The 16,129-nt window shown below is 39.3% G+C and overlaps 1 protein-coding gene across 4 annotated transcripts in view; it reads right to left on the bottom strand.

The window, feature by feature from the left end:
- Positions 1-834: 834 nt before the first annotated feature.
- LOC115456454 overlaps positions 835-16,129 on the bottom strand; it is a 44,064-nt gene continuing 28,769 nt past the window's right edge. For 3 of the 4 annotated variants that reach the window (XM_030185537.2, XM_037439866.1, XM_030185536.2), the window contains 9 exons: positions 6,664-6,867; positions 5,344-5,454; positions 4,778-4,905; positions 4,385-4,522; positions 2,768-4,195; positions 2,493-2,653; positions 2,113-2,276; positions 1,286-1,524; positions 835-1,149 (listed from right to left, as the gene is read on the bottom strand). In XM_030185537.2, coding sequence (XP_030041397.1) covers positions 885-1,149; positions 1,286-1,524; positions 2,113-2,276; positions 2,493-2,653; positions 2,768-4,195; positions 4,385-4,522; positions 4,778-4,905; positions 5,344-5,454; positions 6,664-6,867 — 2,838 coding nt within the window. In that variant the 3' untranslated portion in view covers positions 835-884. Of the gene's footprint in view, positions 1,150-1,285; positions 1,525-2,112; positions 2,277-2,492; positions 2,654-2,767; positions 4,196-4,384; positions 4,523-4,777; positions 4,906-5,343; positions 5,455-6,663; positions 6,868-16,129 lie in introns of those variants that run through there. The other variant, XM_037439867.1, reaches the window with a different exon arrangement.

Below are 16,129 nucleotides of genomic sequence, written 5' to 3'. Positions count from 1 at the left end.
ATTGTTTTGAATCGGATAAGTGCCGTTGATCTCGAGATCTAAATAGTTAAAACGTAGTCCACATAAAATGCGGCCTCCAAACACGCTATCTATCTTTGGCGGTACGTCTGCGAGGCCCGTTAATGTGTCATAAAAATGACCAAGACTTTAAATGATTTGTATGTAAGAAATCACTACTTAAAAGACACCTATTTTAAGTAGTGATTAGTTATTTCTGGATTCAAGTGATTTTTGTAAAAGATATTTTTAGCTCCACCGAGCTACCCATTTAAAATAAATCTTTTTTCTAACTATTGCTCGTATCATGGTCACAAATATTGACTGGCTTTTTCACTTTATTAAATAATAACTTTCTTTTATATACTCTCGCACAATATGCGACTAATTAAAAAGGGTGATTTTAAAATTTCATACCCCATATACTTAGTTGTCGTACAGAGAATTTATCCCAGGACTACACAATAGTCTGTATACCACAACCACAATACTCAGGAAGCTAGGCGCACCGAACCCATTGCCATCTTTCCATTGATCGTGAAAATGGTGAATGGTGAAGACCATTTGACGTTTTTAGACATTAGACGAATTTTCGAGGGTGTGTGAAGTCTACCAACCCGCACTAGGCCAGCGTGGTGGACTAAGGCCTATTCCCTCTCAGTAGTAGAGGAGGCCCGTGCCCAACAGTGGGACAGTATATAATACAGGGCTGATATTATAATATTATTATTAGACGTTTAATAGATATAAGTGCGCGATATTTCACCATCGAGACTATTAATATCACTATACTCAAAACATCCACAGGAAGAGAATTGAACAAATAAAACAATCGTATATAAAACCAAAAATATATTGATCTGGTGGTTAGGCGGTGTGAAGGCTGGCTAGCGTGGCGAGTACCGGGGGTTGTCTGGCGCGTCGGTGAAGCTGCGCAGCTCGTAGGCGCCGCCCAGCGCTTCGCCCGGCCCGCAGCCGCCGAACACGCGCCGCGGCGCCCGCGCACCCGCCGGCTCCTCCTGCGACTCCTCGGCGGCCAGAGGGCGGAATATGGCGGAATGTGCTGTGGCCGTGTCCAGGTCGGCCTTGCGCGACACCAAGATCCTTATGTCCGTGTGGAGGTATAACTTGCCGGACTTTGATGTCATGAATCTGTTGAATAAATAGAAGGTAAAGCGTGAGGTGTGGTTATTAAGATACAGTGTAGGTCTTATATGCGCAGAAATTTTAACCAAATAATAATCCCTAAAAGGTGGCAAATATTAACCAACTCATCCTAAATCCATACCTAAGGTGTATAAGATATCGCAGCCACTTGTGCCTGGTGTGCGGCGGCGGGGGCGCGGCGCCGGGCGGCAGGTACAGCGTGCGCTGGCGCAGGAACGTCCTCGCCAGCGGCGGCATCCCGCGCAGGTCGTACAGCACCACGAACATCTTCACCAGCGTGCCGTGCGGGTTGAACAGCGACACCTGCACCGTCCCCGACCGCGACACGCGGTACCCGCCCGCGCCTAGGTTTATATGACCCTGGAGATATAAATATAAGACTTTTAAGGATATAGCATAGCGGCTAGCACATATATTTTCTTTAAAACGACAACATTTTTAATAAACATTCCTATCGCTTTTTTCGACCTATAGACAAAATGGTCAGTTTTTACTGGCTTGCTTACAAATTTGTTATTTTAATTGGTTCATTTTAGAATTCGGATTGAAAATTGAGATTGGAATAATTTATTGAAAACGGCTGTAAGAGTGTGTTTAATTGCTTAGAATTGCCTTCAAATCGATGACTATATCGATGGCGACAAAAATAAACGCACATGTCAGTATCATTTTATCGAATAGTGAGAAGTAATCATCAAACAAGAGATTATTCATCAATACTTTATCTCGACGTATTTCAGTTACCATCAAATACTATGGAATGTCTTTTCTGTGCCCATATAAATTAATGAAGGGTGTACCATCGGACCTACTACGAAAAATGATCGACTTGTTCCCTTCAGTTGTCAAGTATAGACTAAGATATAAGTTGTGTGTCAGCAAGTCACGCAACATGGCCCGATCCTTTTATGGTCTATGTGCGGGAGATGCACACAATAAAGTCCATACCATATAAGGCGCGTTGGTGCCGCCGGGCGCGTAGAAGAACACGGTGACCGGCAGCCGCTTGTGCGGCGGACAGAACGCACCCGACGCGCCCAGCTCCGCCGAGAACCCGTGCACCGTCGCCACCGGCTCCAGCCGGCCCTTCAGCGCAGACTCCTCGAAACTACCTGAACACCAAACCATCACGTTTTTACTCATCGTTTCTAACAGGGTTTGTATTCTTAATAATCTGTAGACATTATGTAATTATGAAAAAAATATATATGACTGACAACTGTAGTAGGAAATTTTCAACCAAATTCAGGCTAAACAAGAGCTGATGATATGGTCATTTTTGACGAAACATGATACACTTTGAAGACTTTAATAAGATTTTCCATTACCTAGAAGGCCAGCGCTTGGTCCCATTCTGAGTTTCTTGGGCGTGTCTTCTTTCTTGGGCTGCGGCGGCGGCGTGATGCGCGGCGCAGGCGCAGGCGAGGCCGGCGACGCGGGAGACGCGGGCGGCGCCGGCGACGGCGGCGAGATCGGATGGAACAGCGCACTATAATATCACATGCATATGTTAATGCATTTTGCATTAAGAACATACGAATGAGCGAAACGATAGTAAATCCAAATAACAAAGAATAAGGGTAAAACCCTTAAAAACACTCACCTCTTAATCCCAGATATGCCGTTAATCGAGTCATCGAAGTCGAAACAATTGTTGCCACGTCGCAATGGAGCCGGGCTCGAAGTCAGCGGCAGACCGGTCTTCGAGTGGAAGACCATGGACGCCGCGGAGTCGAACCGCCACCTGAACCTATCCACCTCGGACGGAGACGGCACCTGGTCTCTAACCTGGTCTTTCGCATCGGGAAACTTGAAACCGTTGGTCTCATCACCAGGCGACTCTATTTCATACTTATCAAACGTCCCATAATCGCACTTCTCATATAAAACGTAATCATCATCACTTATCGAGAAGGTCTTCTGGCGTTTCGTCTCCTTGGGACCCGAAAAGACCGTGTCGTCGGTCTTCAAGTGCAACTCCTCCATATCCTTCTTCTGTCGGTCCGAAACGACACGATCTATCCGGTCCACTATCGGGAAGAACCGCCGCAATTTCGGTCTTTTTATCAAGCTACTATCACATATGTTGCTCTGTATATCACATTTGTGCTTTTTGTATTGTTTAAAGTCATCCTCGCATTTTCTACGTGCACCGTTGTCTATGGAGGCCAGGTCGTAATTGCCGTCCGACCTGACCATGCCTCTATCACAACTTTCACATGAGATCTTTAGCGGAGCTCCACACTGACACGTCACGTCGTCCGTCTGAGTCCCGACTGTATTGGTCTTTTTGACCCCATCGGGTTTGTACTCAGTTTCTGTAAATGGAGATCTTGTATCTAGGCGGCTCGCAGGTAAAGTCAGGTACGTTTGGTTTCTATAGCATCCTATAGCCCGCAGGCGGTCGAATCTAGCTGCTTGAAGTATAGGAATGGACGTGTGTGTCTCCTTAGTCCTCTGTTCGCTCTCCGACGACGTGCTATCATTCAATTTCTTCAGTTTGCTCTCCTTTCTCCAGCGTCTCTTACACTTAGCTATCTCTTTGAGTCTCCTCTCATCGATCCTCTTCGTTTTTTCCTTACCATCAGACTCGTCGTCGCAACTGCACTTATGCTTACCGTTCTCGGTGCACGGCGTCATCATTCTATCATCGAGCAACCGCTGAGTGGAGGTATTGGGGCTGCTAGACCCTATAGTGAGATCATTGAGTTTGCCCACCAGCTCCTCGTGTTGGCTGACCGGTAGTTCCTTGCTGGGCCTCCGTTTCTGACAGCCGCACTTGAGGGTCGGTATGTCATCGAGTCGCGGCAGACTCTGTAATACCACCTTCAAGTAAACGTTGTCGCCGATCTCTGTCATAGGGAACTGGTGGTCGTTAGGAGGCTTTGTGAACTCCGCCATTTTGTAGGTTTCGCCCGGCATTTTGACGGAGTAGACGACATTTAGTTTGCGCTGTTCGTTTGGCAGTTCTGTTTCGTCGCAATTTGCTTCGAGTTTCTTGTAATTGCACTTTTCACGGCTCAGTTTCCTCCTGAAACAGAAAAGTCTGGTAATTAAATTTAAATTCATATACAAAGCTTTATGGACGTATTACCAGAAAAGTCATTCATTCATACGCACAAAACCATTCCAGATATTTTTTGTTAATCAAAAATAATTAATACTAAAATCAATGCAACATCGTGAGCTATTATTCTTATAGTCTCTGTAATGACCATACCTCCTCTCCGTGGGGTTGTCGTCCGGCTTGGTCTCCTTGAGCCTGGCCAGCCACGCCGCCAGCTGAGAGAAGTGCAGCTGAGACCTGACAGCGTTCAGCAGCCACTGGGACGACGTGAATGTAGGCGTCTCGTGACTCCTGAAATGGATAGACCGAAATTAAATTTTACACATTTCTTATAAAAGTACATATATGTATAGCATGTATGGGTGTTTTAAGTTGAGATACTTCACAACGAAGAACGAATTCAAACATCCAAGCACTTTGTGTTTCATCAAATTTTTGTACGGGACTCAATTTACGAAATGAACGAAAGTAATAATTTTCAAGGCGTGGGCTTATAAGGGCATGTATTGTGTGTCAGTATGTTTTGCTGTGAGCTGAGTTACTGACTTGGTGACAAGCGGCTGCATGGTCCACCTCTCAAGCAGCAGCCCTCGCTGGGCATGCAACGGTTCGTATGGAGAAGACTCCCCGCTCAGCGTATTGTAGCACTGCGAGCAGTCAGGGGCCAGGAGTACCTGGAAACGTCAGCATTCGGCTGTGATAGTGGTTTTGATTTTATCATCCTGGCCACTGAACTGACGAATTGAATGAAATATGTTGATGGACCAGTAGCAGTGTCTCGACTGTTAAATAATTTACGTTTATTCGAACTCAAGGATTTTACAATCTCATTTTGATGGGAAGGTGGACAAATAAGCGTAACAAAATACGAAAATCTCATTAATAAAATGAATTATTTACCTTACCAGTTATAATGCAACTAATGACGTCGTTCAATATTTATAGATTAAGGATATTCGAAACCCTTACGTAATTCTAATCACCATCATTGAAAATAGTTTCGGCAGCCGCCACATCAATTTAAACACATCCTATGATTTATAACTTCAAATAAATGATGTCATAAAGACACGATTTTTACTCTTCCATTTAATTATGTTATGTAAACTTACCTCAATGCACACGGGCAAGTGTTCGTTCCACAAGGCCTGTACATGGTCGCTTAACTGCGCCTCTACCCCAGTCTTCGGCTCTTCGTTGTCAGCCTTTGGCTGCGTTTGAACCTAGAACATTACGTTTGATAAGTAAATAAATGTCTATCGAGGCAGATAATTGCAATTTTCACTTATTTATAATATAATCTTACTTCTTATCTTAACACTTAGTAATATAAATGAGAAAGTTTGTGAAAATGGTAAGATGTTTTTTAGAAGTAAACTCAGAAATAGTTCAACGGATTTGTTTAAAATTTGGCACAGTTAGACCGTGTCCTGGATTTACACATAGGCACATGTTACACATGATTACTGTTTATCCCGTTAATTTGCTCCCATGGGAAATAACAGATGTTTTAATATGATTATTTAAATTGATGGCAATCGAGTTGTGTAGGCGGCGTTATGAATCACGATAGCGTTTTAGGATCTTCTGTAAGAGAAAAGGCTTTCCACGCGGCCGAAGTCACGAGAAACACCTCTTACTATTATTGTAAGCGAATCAAGCGGCATTATTTGGGTGCTTGTTAGAAGTGAACGCAGTAACCGCTCAAGAGATTTAGACGAATGTGTCGTGATTTAAAATATAGGCTACATTTTATGCCAGCTATTTTGCTCCAACGGGGAATATTTGTATTTTTAAGCACCATAGATCGCTACAGAGAGATACTATTTAATGATTTTTAGCGAGATCGCCATAGAGATTTAATGATTTTTAGCGGGAAAAGCTATTTACGCGAGCAATGCCGCGAGCAATACCTTGTAAGAGATAAATAATTTTCTTTCGCTTTAATGACGCATTTATACAATCATATACCATTATTATGTGTAAGTATGCGCAAATTATCTACATTGTGGTATCATTGTGTCATCTTCCGTAGTTGATATTGTGCACATGAATCATTTTAGAATTGCTAGAAAAAACCGCTAAGTGGTAATTGTTTCGAACCGACGCGAAAGTCTGCCTAGATACGTACCTCTACTTTGACTATTTTTCCGTGACGCAGGACAGTATCAGGTCTGATTTAATCCGGTATTGAAGGGCATTGTAGCCAGTATTTTCAAGGTATTATGAGACTTATCACCAACATACTGGAATGACACTGTCTTTCTAATTAAAATTTCTGTCATTGTTTCTGTTCACGGCCGTGATTCTTCCCTTCATCGAGCAACTTGTCATTCCGTTGTTAGAGAAGTCTTTCTTCTATTATTTAACCGATAATGCGCATTTGACTGGAAGACAGTAAGTAGATCTGATCGAATCCGAATTGTCCTTACCTGTTGACTGGTAGAGGGTTTGGAGGCGAGCAGTTTCGCATGTAGCAGGCGGTCGTGTTGCGGGTGTTGCGCGTGCGCATGGGCGGTGAGGGGCGCGCGCGAGGCAGGGCTGGTGCTGCGCGCTCGGATGATGAGCCGGCCCAGCTGCAGCAGCAGCGTCGGGCCCGTCGCCACCGGCGCCGGCGCTGTCTCGCAACTGTGCATCTGCAAAAAGAATAAATTAGTTTTGATTTGTCCAGTCCATCATCTAATCATACATGATCACCATCACATAAAAATATATTTATACTTTAATATTATTCAATGCACGAGGGGGTATGCATGGATTATAATTCATAGAAATGTCGAGAGCTGCTAGATATTTTGGGATTCTAACAATTCGTTTGGCGCATAAAATTGTTTCATCTTTACTTGGGTCTTCCGGGAGAGTAGTAACTCTGTCAAAATGATCCATTCGTTTTTAAAACTAAACTGACAACAAGATATCCCTTTCTACCTTGTACACACATTTGCATAGAGCAATTTACGTGACTGAGCGATCACGCCATTTCGTATATTAAAATCTATCGTGGACGAGGATTACAACTAATTTATTATGTAGGACACGCGACTACTGCCATTTAGAGAACCAGAATCTAATTAAGAAAAGCGGTTAGTAGCAAACATTACGTAAATTGTCGCTTCCGGTAAGTACTTGTGAATCTACGCACGTAGTCTCACTTACAAAATCCTTTTTTGAAATTACTTGACTAAAATCTGTTTGGAATGCGATAGCACTTTGGATTATATTTCAAATCTGTAGCCGGTGATCTCTTTCGTCAGTAATGACTGTAAAGTCACTATGATGTAAATCGACTGCATTATCTCAAGTAAAATCTACATTATTTTTATAAGGAGATAAGGCTGTTTGTAGAAGTTAATCTCTGAAACAACAGATTTAAACTTTTTCACCAATATGGTTTCCATGCGTACAATATCACATACTATGTCTATTTTAAACTGGTTACCTTTATTCAGAAAAAAAACCGCGAACTAAGCAGCTGAAACACCTAGTTGATCACAAAAGTAAAACAGCCGTCATTCGCAAGTAACATCCAAACTTGTGTGACACGCATCACCTTAAAACTTCACCCGCATCCCTTTGTGCATGTGCACCGGTTTTCGCAAGACTCCACAATGGAGGCGACCTAGAAATCTCCGGTGACCCGGTCGCGGAGGCCGAGGGTGGTGGAATTGAGGTCAAGGGCCGCCACGCCCGACCCGATGTTGCGATATGTATATTTTAAAACTGTTACTAGGGAGGCTTGCGCTTTATTTTGGGTATGCCATTCTCCTAATCAATAATATTGAATGTGTTCTCATATAAAATGCATAGCCTTCGACGTAACATATTATGTGATTAAATATTTGATGAAGTACAGGAAACATTCAAATTTACCAGTCACATTAAAATACAAATTTTAGGGTAGTACAAATTTAATAACATAATATTGATATCGGTTTAAGCTGATATTCTGCAATATTGTCCGCCGTTAACCAAATAACCTTGACAAATAGTTTGTATTGGACAACGTAGATGGAAAAGATCTCGCAGCCAGACACCTAGCCGCTGGTCGCAGCAAATGACTACCCTCACCGAATTCTCTGTTACAACTGCCATAAAAAAGTCGAAAACCGTAATATATGGTAAAATATGAGGAAGGAGTAGACCATGCGCAATTTTTTTAAAAGGAGTACATCATCACTGTATAACGTTACTGTGGCAGAATAATCTAGAGAACGCACTACACTCAACTAACAAAAGGAACTATTCAAATTGACTGCTCCTCTTCTTTCCTAAGCAGAACCACGCTTGCTAGCATGCGAACTGTGTGGCCACAGCTTGATAGTTAAAAGCATCACGGCCCGAACCAATAGATTCACAGACTCTTCTTTGTTAAAAAATAATTCTTCAACTAATGAAGATAAACATATTTTCTTCGCCGACACGCATGTTACAAGCCAAAAAGGCCTTTCATGGACACAACCTTCAGTAACGTAGTATGAGACCAAGAAGAAGAGATTCTGTTATCAACAATTTCATGATGCCTTACTATAAGTTTAGCTGCGCCAGGAATTGGTCTTCAAATTACTGGTAGTTACCCTTTGAATAACAATCAACATTACTGTATTACATCATCAAAACAATACGTTATGAACTCTAATGCTACTCCACACTTTAACGAAATCAGTATTGATAAAATTCACAGGTACAATTATCAATTTGAATTTTGCAACGTCATCATAGATGGCGAAAGTTTGCTGTTCGTTCCAAGTGTTTTAAATATATGTTAATTTGTATTACAAATACTTTCACGTCTATAGATTACATAATGTTAGATAACGTTTAACCACGTACACAAAAGGATTAGGAAATTGGTAAAGTTTTTCTGAGGTTGCGTATTATAAAGTTTTGACATAGTATGAAAATTACATCGGAAAATTCAGGACAGACGCATACCACTGCAAAACAACAACATTTTATATACCTACTACTGTTATTTGTACTGAAATAAGACACTCGGGAATTTAATTTTACACACAGAATTCTCTTTTGGTCGCAGTATGTAGACAATTCGCTCTGGTTTTATTTGTGCATACAAAATGTTAGCACTCATACACGTTATCGTAACGGCGATAGCCATTGGAAGTGAAACGGACTGCCGAGACGAATGTCCGCAGGTTCAAAACCCAAGGACTGACTATTCTAAACATATGTGTGTATTCTTTGTGATTTATCGCTTGCTTTAACGGTAAAGGAAAGCATCGTGAGGAAACCTGCACACCTGAGAAATTCTCTAGAAATTTTAAGGGTGTGTGATGTATACCAATCCGCCTAATGCCTAATCCCTCTCAGTAGTAGAGAAGGCATGTGCCCAGCAGTGTAACAAATTATAATACAGGGCTGATATTAATATCAGGAAGACTGGAAATACTTGACTTTGTTGAAGAATCGACTCTATTTTCTTTTGGACGTTTTATTTATGTTAGATATACGGTTTGGAGTCAGTATCCAGCATCCGCTATAACAATATTTATGTTATCATACGTAATATTTTCCCAATTTTCATGGGCTATTATCCCAGAAGTAAACGTAGGCAACCGAAGCTGCAAACCGAGTAATGATAAATACAGCCTTTATCACCTTCAAAAGAAATTGGTCACAAATGAATTGACATGACCCAATTACGATAGTATTATTAATGTTAAGTCACGTTCTGCGGTTACCCCACACAGTTGTCACTTGGAAGTATTGCAACACGTCCATGAAAGCCCTTTATTAAAATATCTTTATAAGGGCACAAAAGGTTTTACTGTGCAGAAAAACATCGTGTGGCAATATTTAAATATGTATATTGGAAAGCAGTCAAGTTATATTTTTTAAATTTACAATTCAACATGCAGTTCCATGGCTCTATGGGTCTTAATTTTTTTTATCTGCCATTCATCTGATTTGTCTCTAACTTTCAAATTATTTGAGCTAAGGAATAAAATTGCAAACAACTTTTATTGAATACATCTAGTATTTTTTAACGTTGCATACTTTCGAGTAATAAAATAAAAGCCATACATTTCTCATTCAACACCATTAGGGGATTACACAAATGTATGTTACCGCATGTTGTCATCCAATTAGACGTGGTCGAATACGTAAAAAACTCACATTAAGGCCCCTGTCCAGGCAAATGGCCTTGAGCAATTCGTTCCATACTTTGCAGCATGACGGGCGGAAATACACGAATAACTTAATAAAAAATTAAGTATCTGAAAAATTTTAACTACCAAAATATTATTTTTAACACGAGTATGTAATCTTCTTTGTTGCAAATTAAAATTATGGACACTTTAGGAAATGCATGAAATGCATGGAATCAACTACTTTAGAGGCATCTTCACTATGAAATTAACGAAGGTACATCACGTTAAAAAACTTAAAAAAACAGATAAAAGTAACATATTTTAAAAATATAATGTTTTTTTTTTTCTATATCTATTATTAATTTCAAACAGAGAGCTTCTAAAAATACGATACGCGCCGTTATGCTAGGGGTAGGGCCTTAACACTGGGTTATATTTTCATACAGTCTGACGTCAACCCTCTGCGGGAATCATATTAGCCAAACGGTCGATAGACGGCGCGGTGATACTCGCTCCCTGTACTCTAACAATGGTACACATCCCAGCAAATGTGCGGCACCGCCATTACCCGAGCTAAAGGTGTGCTTTAGACAAAGCGTCGAAATATAGTTTGAATATATACTCTCTGCAATGTGCATAGAGTTTCAATTGTTTTTAGAAAGATAGTAAAGTTACAGTTGGGTCGACTTTAGATATTGAGGTCCTTAAGGATGAATCTCCTTTAGAAGATTTATTTTTACGCCATTTATGCTGAAAATATGATTTTTTGTACAACAGCTGTTATTTTTATCGATCTATAGTGTATTCATGAATCTCTATATGGAATCACTTACTGCAGCCAATATGCATATGTAGACATCAATTCCGATTCCTTACCGCTACATTGAGGATGTGGAAACCTAATTTACGGGTAAGTAACCACATCAGCCAACGAATGCAATGTATTTGGACGTCGACCAATAAGGTAGATCTCATTATAAGTACAGAGTAGACGAAATATAATCAATATAAGCATCCCTCGGCGCTCGCTAAAACTATCATATCCACTATTTATTTGTACACACACACTACTTATGTCATTAACAAACTCAACCTCTTCACTAACAAAGAAAACATCACCCGCTCAAATAGGTGATAAAACATCCCGAAAGTTTTTCCGGCCGCAGCGTACGTAAATAAACACGTGAAGTAGTGTCGGATGCGTGGCGAACACGTTCTTGGATACAGTCCAAGACCTCGTGAAAACTGAATATAGTAATATTGAATGGCGTCAAAAAATAGTTGCGTTGTCAAACGGCTGTTTTGATAACTTTAGTTGCTGACTGTACGTAACTAAACTAAGTTGTGTTCGCAGTGAAATAATTGCTGTTTAGGTAATTTTAGATGTTGACTCTACATTACCGCAGTCACTCCGTAAATCCTATCACCGATAACAAATATTAATAATGTTGAACTAATGGGGGAATTAATTCTAAGCTCTACAGATGTTGCGTAGATTAGTGGGTGGACCATAGGCTGCTAATTGTGATTATATTCGTGTCAATGTCGCTAATATTACACTTTGAAATCGATTACATACTTAAAAAGGTGCTAAGTCTCTATTCACCTACTATATTGGGTGGCGTTCTTAGTGGTAAAAAATCTGTTTGCCCTCATTACAATTTATTCCTAAAGCAAATAAAATAATCAAAAAGACAAACATTAATTAGATTAATGACTAATTATATTTTTTTTATTACCCGATGGGTATTTTGCTATTACTTTATCAACATAAAATTAAATACTTAATTATAATGACTAGCAATTATAAAATACGGGCGGTTAGTTCATTGCTTCGTGTGCAAATTAAAATATAACAAAAATAACGGCTAGCTACTTAATCTCTGGCTACCTAATCTATAGTTGTGTCCAATTTATTGTCAAAAGTTTTCCGTCTTACAATGAACACTTTCATCGTAACTGCCAATTCCGAATTCTTCAGGGCTAGGGCCATGTTACCAGTGGGGACGTTAGGGGGTTGTGAACGGGGTAACTGCCTAAGCAATAGGGCTTTATAATTTTTTTACCCTCGTCCTGCAACCGGATAAAAATGTTTCGGAAAGATATGACGCCCAGGGCTCCGCTTTGGTTAAGGCATCCAGTCGATGTTAGAATATTTGCCAGGTCTACCAAAATTCCTATAATTCGGAAGAAATACATCGTCATCATCATGCTACATCTATTCCATCTTATCTTTATTCCCAAGTCAGTTAAATCCACACAATAATAATGTCCAAAGCATAGTTTTTAATATCGTCGTGTAGTTTTGAAATCTTATCTTTTGCATTACGATAAGTGATAACGTTTCGCGTCCTTTTAGTTATGGATTTACGTAACTTTACGGTGTATCACGTGAGATTGCACACATCCCGTTACGTGACAGTTCGGTTAACATTGGCATTTTTAATGGGTTGTAGTATTAGCCTGGGTTCCTATATATCTTCTACAACTGATAGAAAGCACTATTGCGAACGTTGTTTAATTTATTCTAGAAACATGTATGGTGCCAGCAGAGCCTATATAAGTAGTATTTTCTATGCAACCAGGATCTCAAGAAAGCTATACGACCGTCTTTAATGACGATCTGAATCTTGGAGAATAAACCAATCAAAATTAGTTATTTCTAAACATTTTTGATAAAAAATTGTTTGGTCGGTCCAGTTTTTCGATGGTTTGATAATCGAGATCGTGTATTAAAATCGGGGATAGAACTTCAGCGAAATAGAGACCTTAAAAACATGATGTAATAAAGAAGAGAGATAAAAAGGAAACTAATCGTCTAATCTAACATAATTTTAAACCAAAGAAAGCCTTGCAAAAGCAATACTAATCCAACTCCTTCGTACACGCGCTACAAAAGCACCGCATCCTCTGATAATTTTTATACCGTCTGCCAGTAACCCAAATACCCAAATAGTGTGATAGCGTTATCAAATTTATCGCGTTATCAGTATGCGGATATTATCGCAAGGGCATTAGTTTCGCTGTTATCAATAATTATATATTGCCATTATAAATCTTTGTTTTGGAAATATAAACACTGATATAGCCTATGGTCTTTCGCTTGTTATGATGAGATCATCAGGCTCCTGGCCTCGCTCCCATCACATCACACTTGGTGAAAAGTCGGTGCCCTGGTTGCACCTATGCCTTCCCCTTTTGAGATAGAGGCATTTGTGTTTGTTTGTATTGAATAACTCTCCTAGCATCCATACATCTTGGACGTGGACTGATTAATTTATAGTTCCAAACCAACTGTAGTTGCGCACGAGTCGCGAGATTAGAGTAGCGTGAATATCGTATGTAATCTTAAGATTGTAATCAGTTTGTTGATCAATAAATAAATAACCTCGGTATCACCTGTTAGGTATCTAAAAGGCTTGCAAAATACCGACTTTGAAATACCAAAGTCCCTTATTAGACGACATATTTTCATTACACTATACTAAACATATGCCGGATAATTCGCCTAAACAAGTAAACAATGACCCACTACGGTCTATTTAAAGGTCATAGCAAATATTTATTAACTAACTTTTGCCTGATGCTCCGCCCGCGTTAAAGTTTTTCCGGTATACATATTTTCCCGGGATAAAACCAGCCATAGCACTCAAGAGTCACTAGTCACTACTTACTAGTAAAAAAAAAAACAAAATCGGTTTAATAGTTCCCGAAATTAGAAAGTACTGTAGCCATATTTCATAGCAATAACAAACAACGTATGCCATGCTTATCAATTGCACAATATTATGCGAATGATATCTGCCATGCCACATTAATTATTGCCCGTATCGATGGGCTAAAGATTGTAGGACACAACACAGTAATCAATTTCAATCGAATGGATTCAATTTAATGTTTTTTGTTTAAAAATACCTTTTGTAGCTTTTATGACCTATAAAAAGTAATGACCGAAGCCCCCATGCGACGCGCAAGCGTATTATAAAAACATAGATACATAATAATGTACCTATAGTGAAAACTTATACATTTTATACAGGAAATAGAAAAACTACAATCGGCATCCATTATTTACCTATTAACAAGACCTATTTATCTAAAAACCTATTTAATAATATTAATATCAGCTCTGCACAATGTTAACGTTTGTTATCATTAAAACTTATCTCATACAGGCATTAGCTAAGTGCAAAGATTAGTCCGTCTACAATTCTAGACACGCGCACACTGTGACACAGTTAGCGATAACATTGACCTATGAATTTAAATAGTCTTGATTTATATATTTTTAAAATTTTCTAGAATCTTCCCGAATTTATGAATGTACAGTATATAGAGGATTTCGGGTTATCAAAAGTAAAATTTTAATATCATTCCAGATTAGAAGGATTTATTTTACTGAGATGTAACTATTATTAATTGTATATCAGGCAATAATTTGTGTTAGGGCATGGAAAGTACAGAAGTACGGATTTTTATCACGTGAAATTGCGGGTATTAACCTCTGGAAATGTATTTATTAAGTATTAAACTATTGTTATTGCTTTAAATATGTAGAATTATATGTTTTATATAGTTCATATAATATTTTTTGTGTCTGTTGATGCTTGACAGCCCTATCTCGCATATACGTAGATTTACATCACAAAATTGAAGCATCAAGTAGACATGCGCATTTGATAATTATAAGAGAGTTTAAGTATTAAGTATATCATTTTAAAATATTTTAAACAATCGACTAAAATACACTAGTGATTTCCAAACATTTAAAAACATAAAACATTTACCAATGTTCGCCCACAAATACCTATTCGTTTTCCGATCACGACTCACTTGCGCTTACGGCGCGGCGCAGCGAAGCGCTGAATCGCTCAGCAGTTGCACCATGCCGCGTCTTCCTCACTTAACGGAACAGTTTCTAGTTTAACTCGACAGTACAATGTACAATATTTGGTTTGTAAACGTTAATTTATGTTACTATGCTAATAAAAATCATATGTTGAGACGCCGCGCGACGCCATATTGTTTTGCTGTGCGCGAAAAGGACAGATAGATAATATAGCCCGCGTGTGAACAGGACGATCGATTGTTTGTCAACATTGTAGCGGCAATTTAAATTTAGAACTGGTAGGTAATCTTCCGCGTGTTGAATTTAGATAAGATAATGATGAATATTGAATAATGAAAACTATGTTGTGTTTCGGCCTATTCAGTGCATGTTAAGTAAAGATTACTCACACGCGACGTTTACGATACGGTTAACGGTAAACAATCGCGCGCCGCTTTTTCTCTTTTTTTTTACACACGCATCGCTTCCTGGAAACTCATCGAACTCTTATATCCAACGAGTGTTGCGGGCATCGAGCGGTGTATTTTTATGCGATAAAAAATTTAAAATTAGAACGATGTAAACACGCGTGGTTACGAAAAAATACTCGTAGATTTACACAGTAAATAAAATAATTAACTTCACAGTAATGTTTTTTTTTTTACTATAAACGAAACAAAGATAATTGTATATTTTCCAAAGTGCAGGATACGTGGGTACTGCAATTTTCACAAAGTCAATATTGCAAAAATCAAACGAACCTGTATTGCGCAATAAAATTATATAATTGCGTCGTTTTATAGTTACAATGGACCGTGTACCGTAGTAATATAAACGCGAAGATGTTTGCATGACGCGCTAGAATCGAACAAAGAACAAAGAGATGATTCACAAAATCATTTCTGGCAATTTTTTAAAAACATCCTTTCGGTGGCTGCACGTAGGGCGTTAAGGAAACGG

The sequence above is a fragment of the Manduca sexta genome, chromosome 18 (genome assembly GCF_014839805.1).
Source record: "Manduca sexta isolate Smith_Timp_Sample1 chromosome 18, JHU_Msex_v1.0, whole genome shotgun sequence".
In the NCBI taxonomy this organism is placed as follows: domain Eukaryota; kingdom Metazoa; phylum Arthropoda; class Insecta; order Lepidoptera; family Sphingidae; genus Manduca; species Manduca sexta.
The sequence above is the reverse complement of the archived record's forward strand: the minus strand, read 5'-3'. Positions and strand labels throughout refer to the sequence as shown.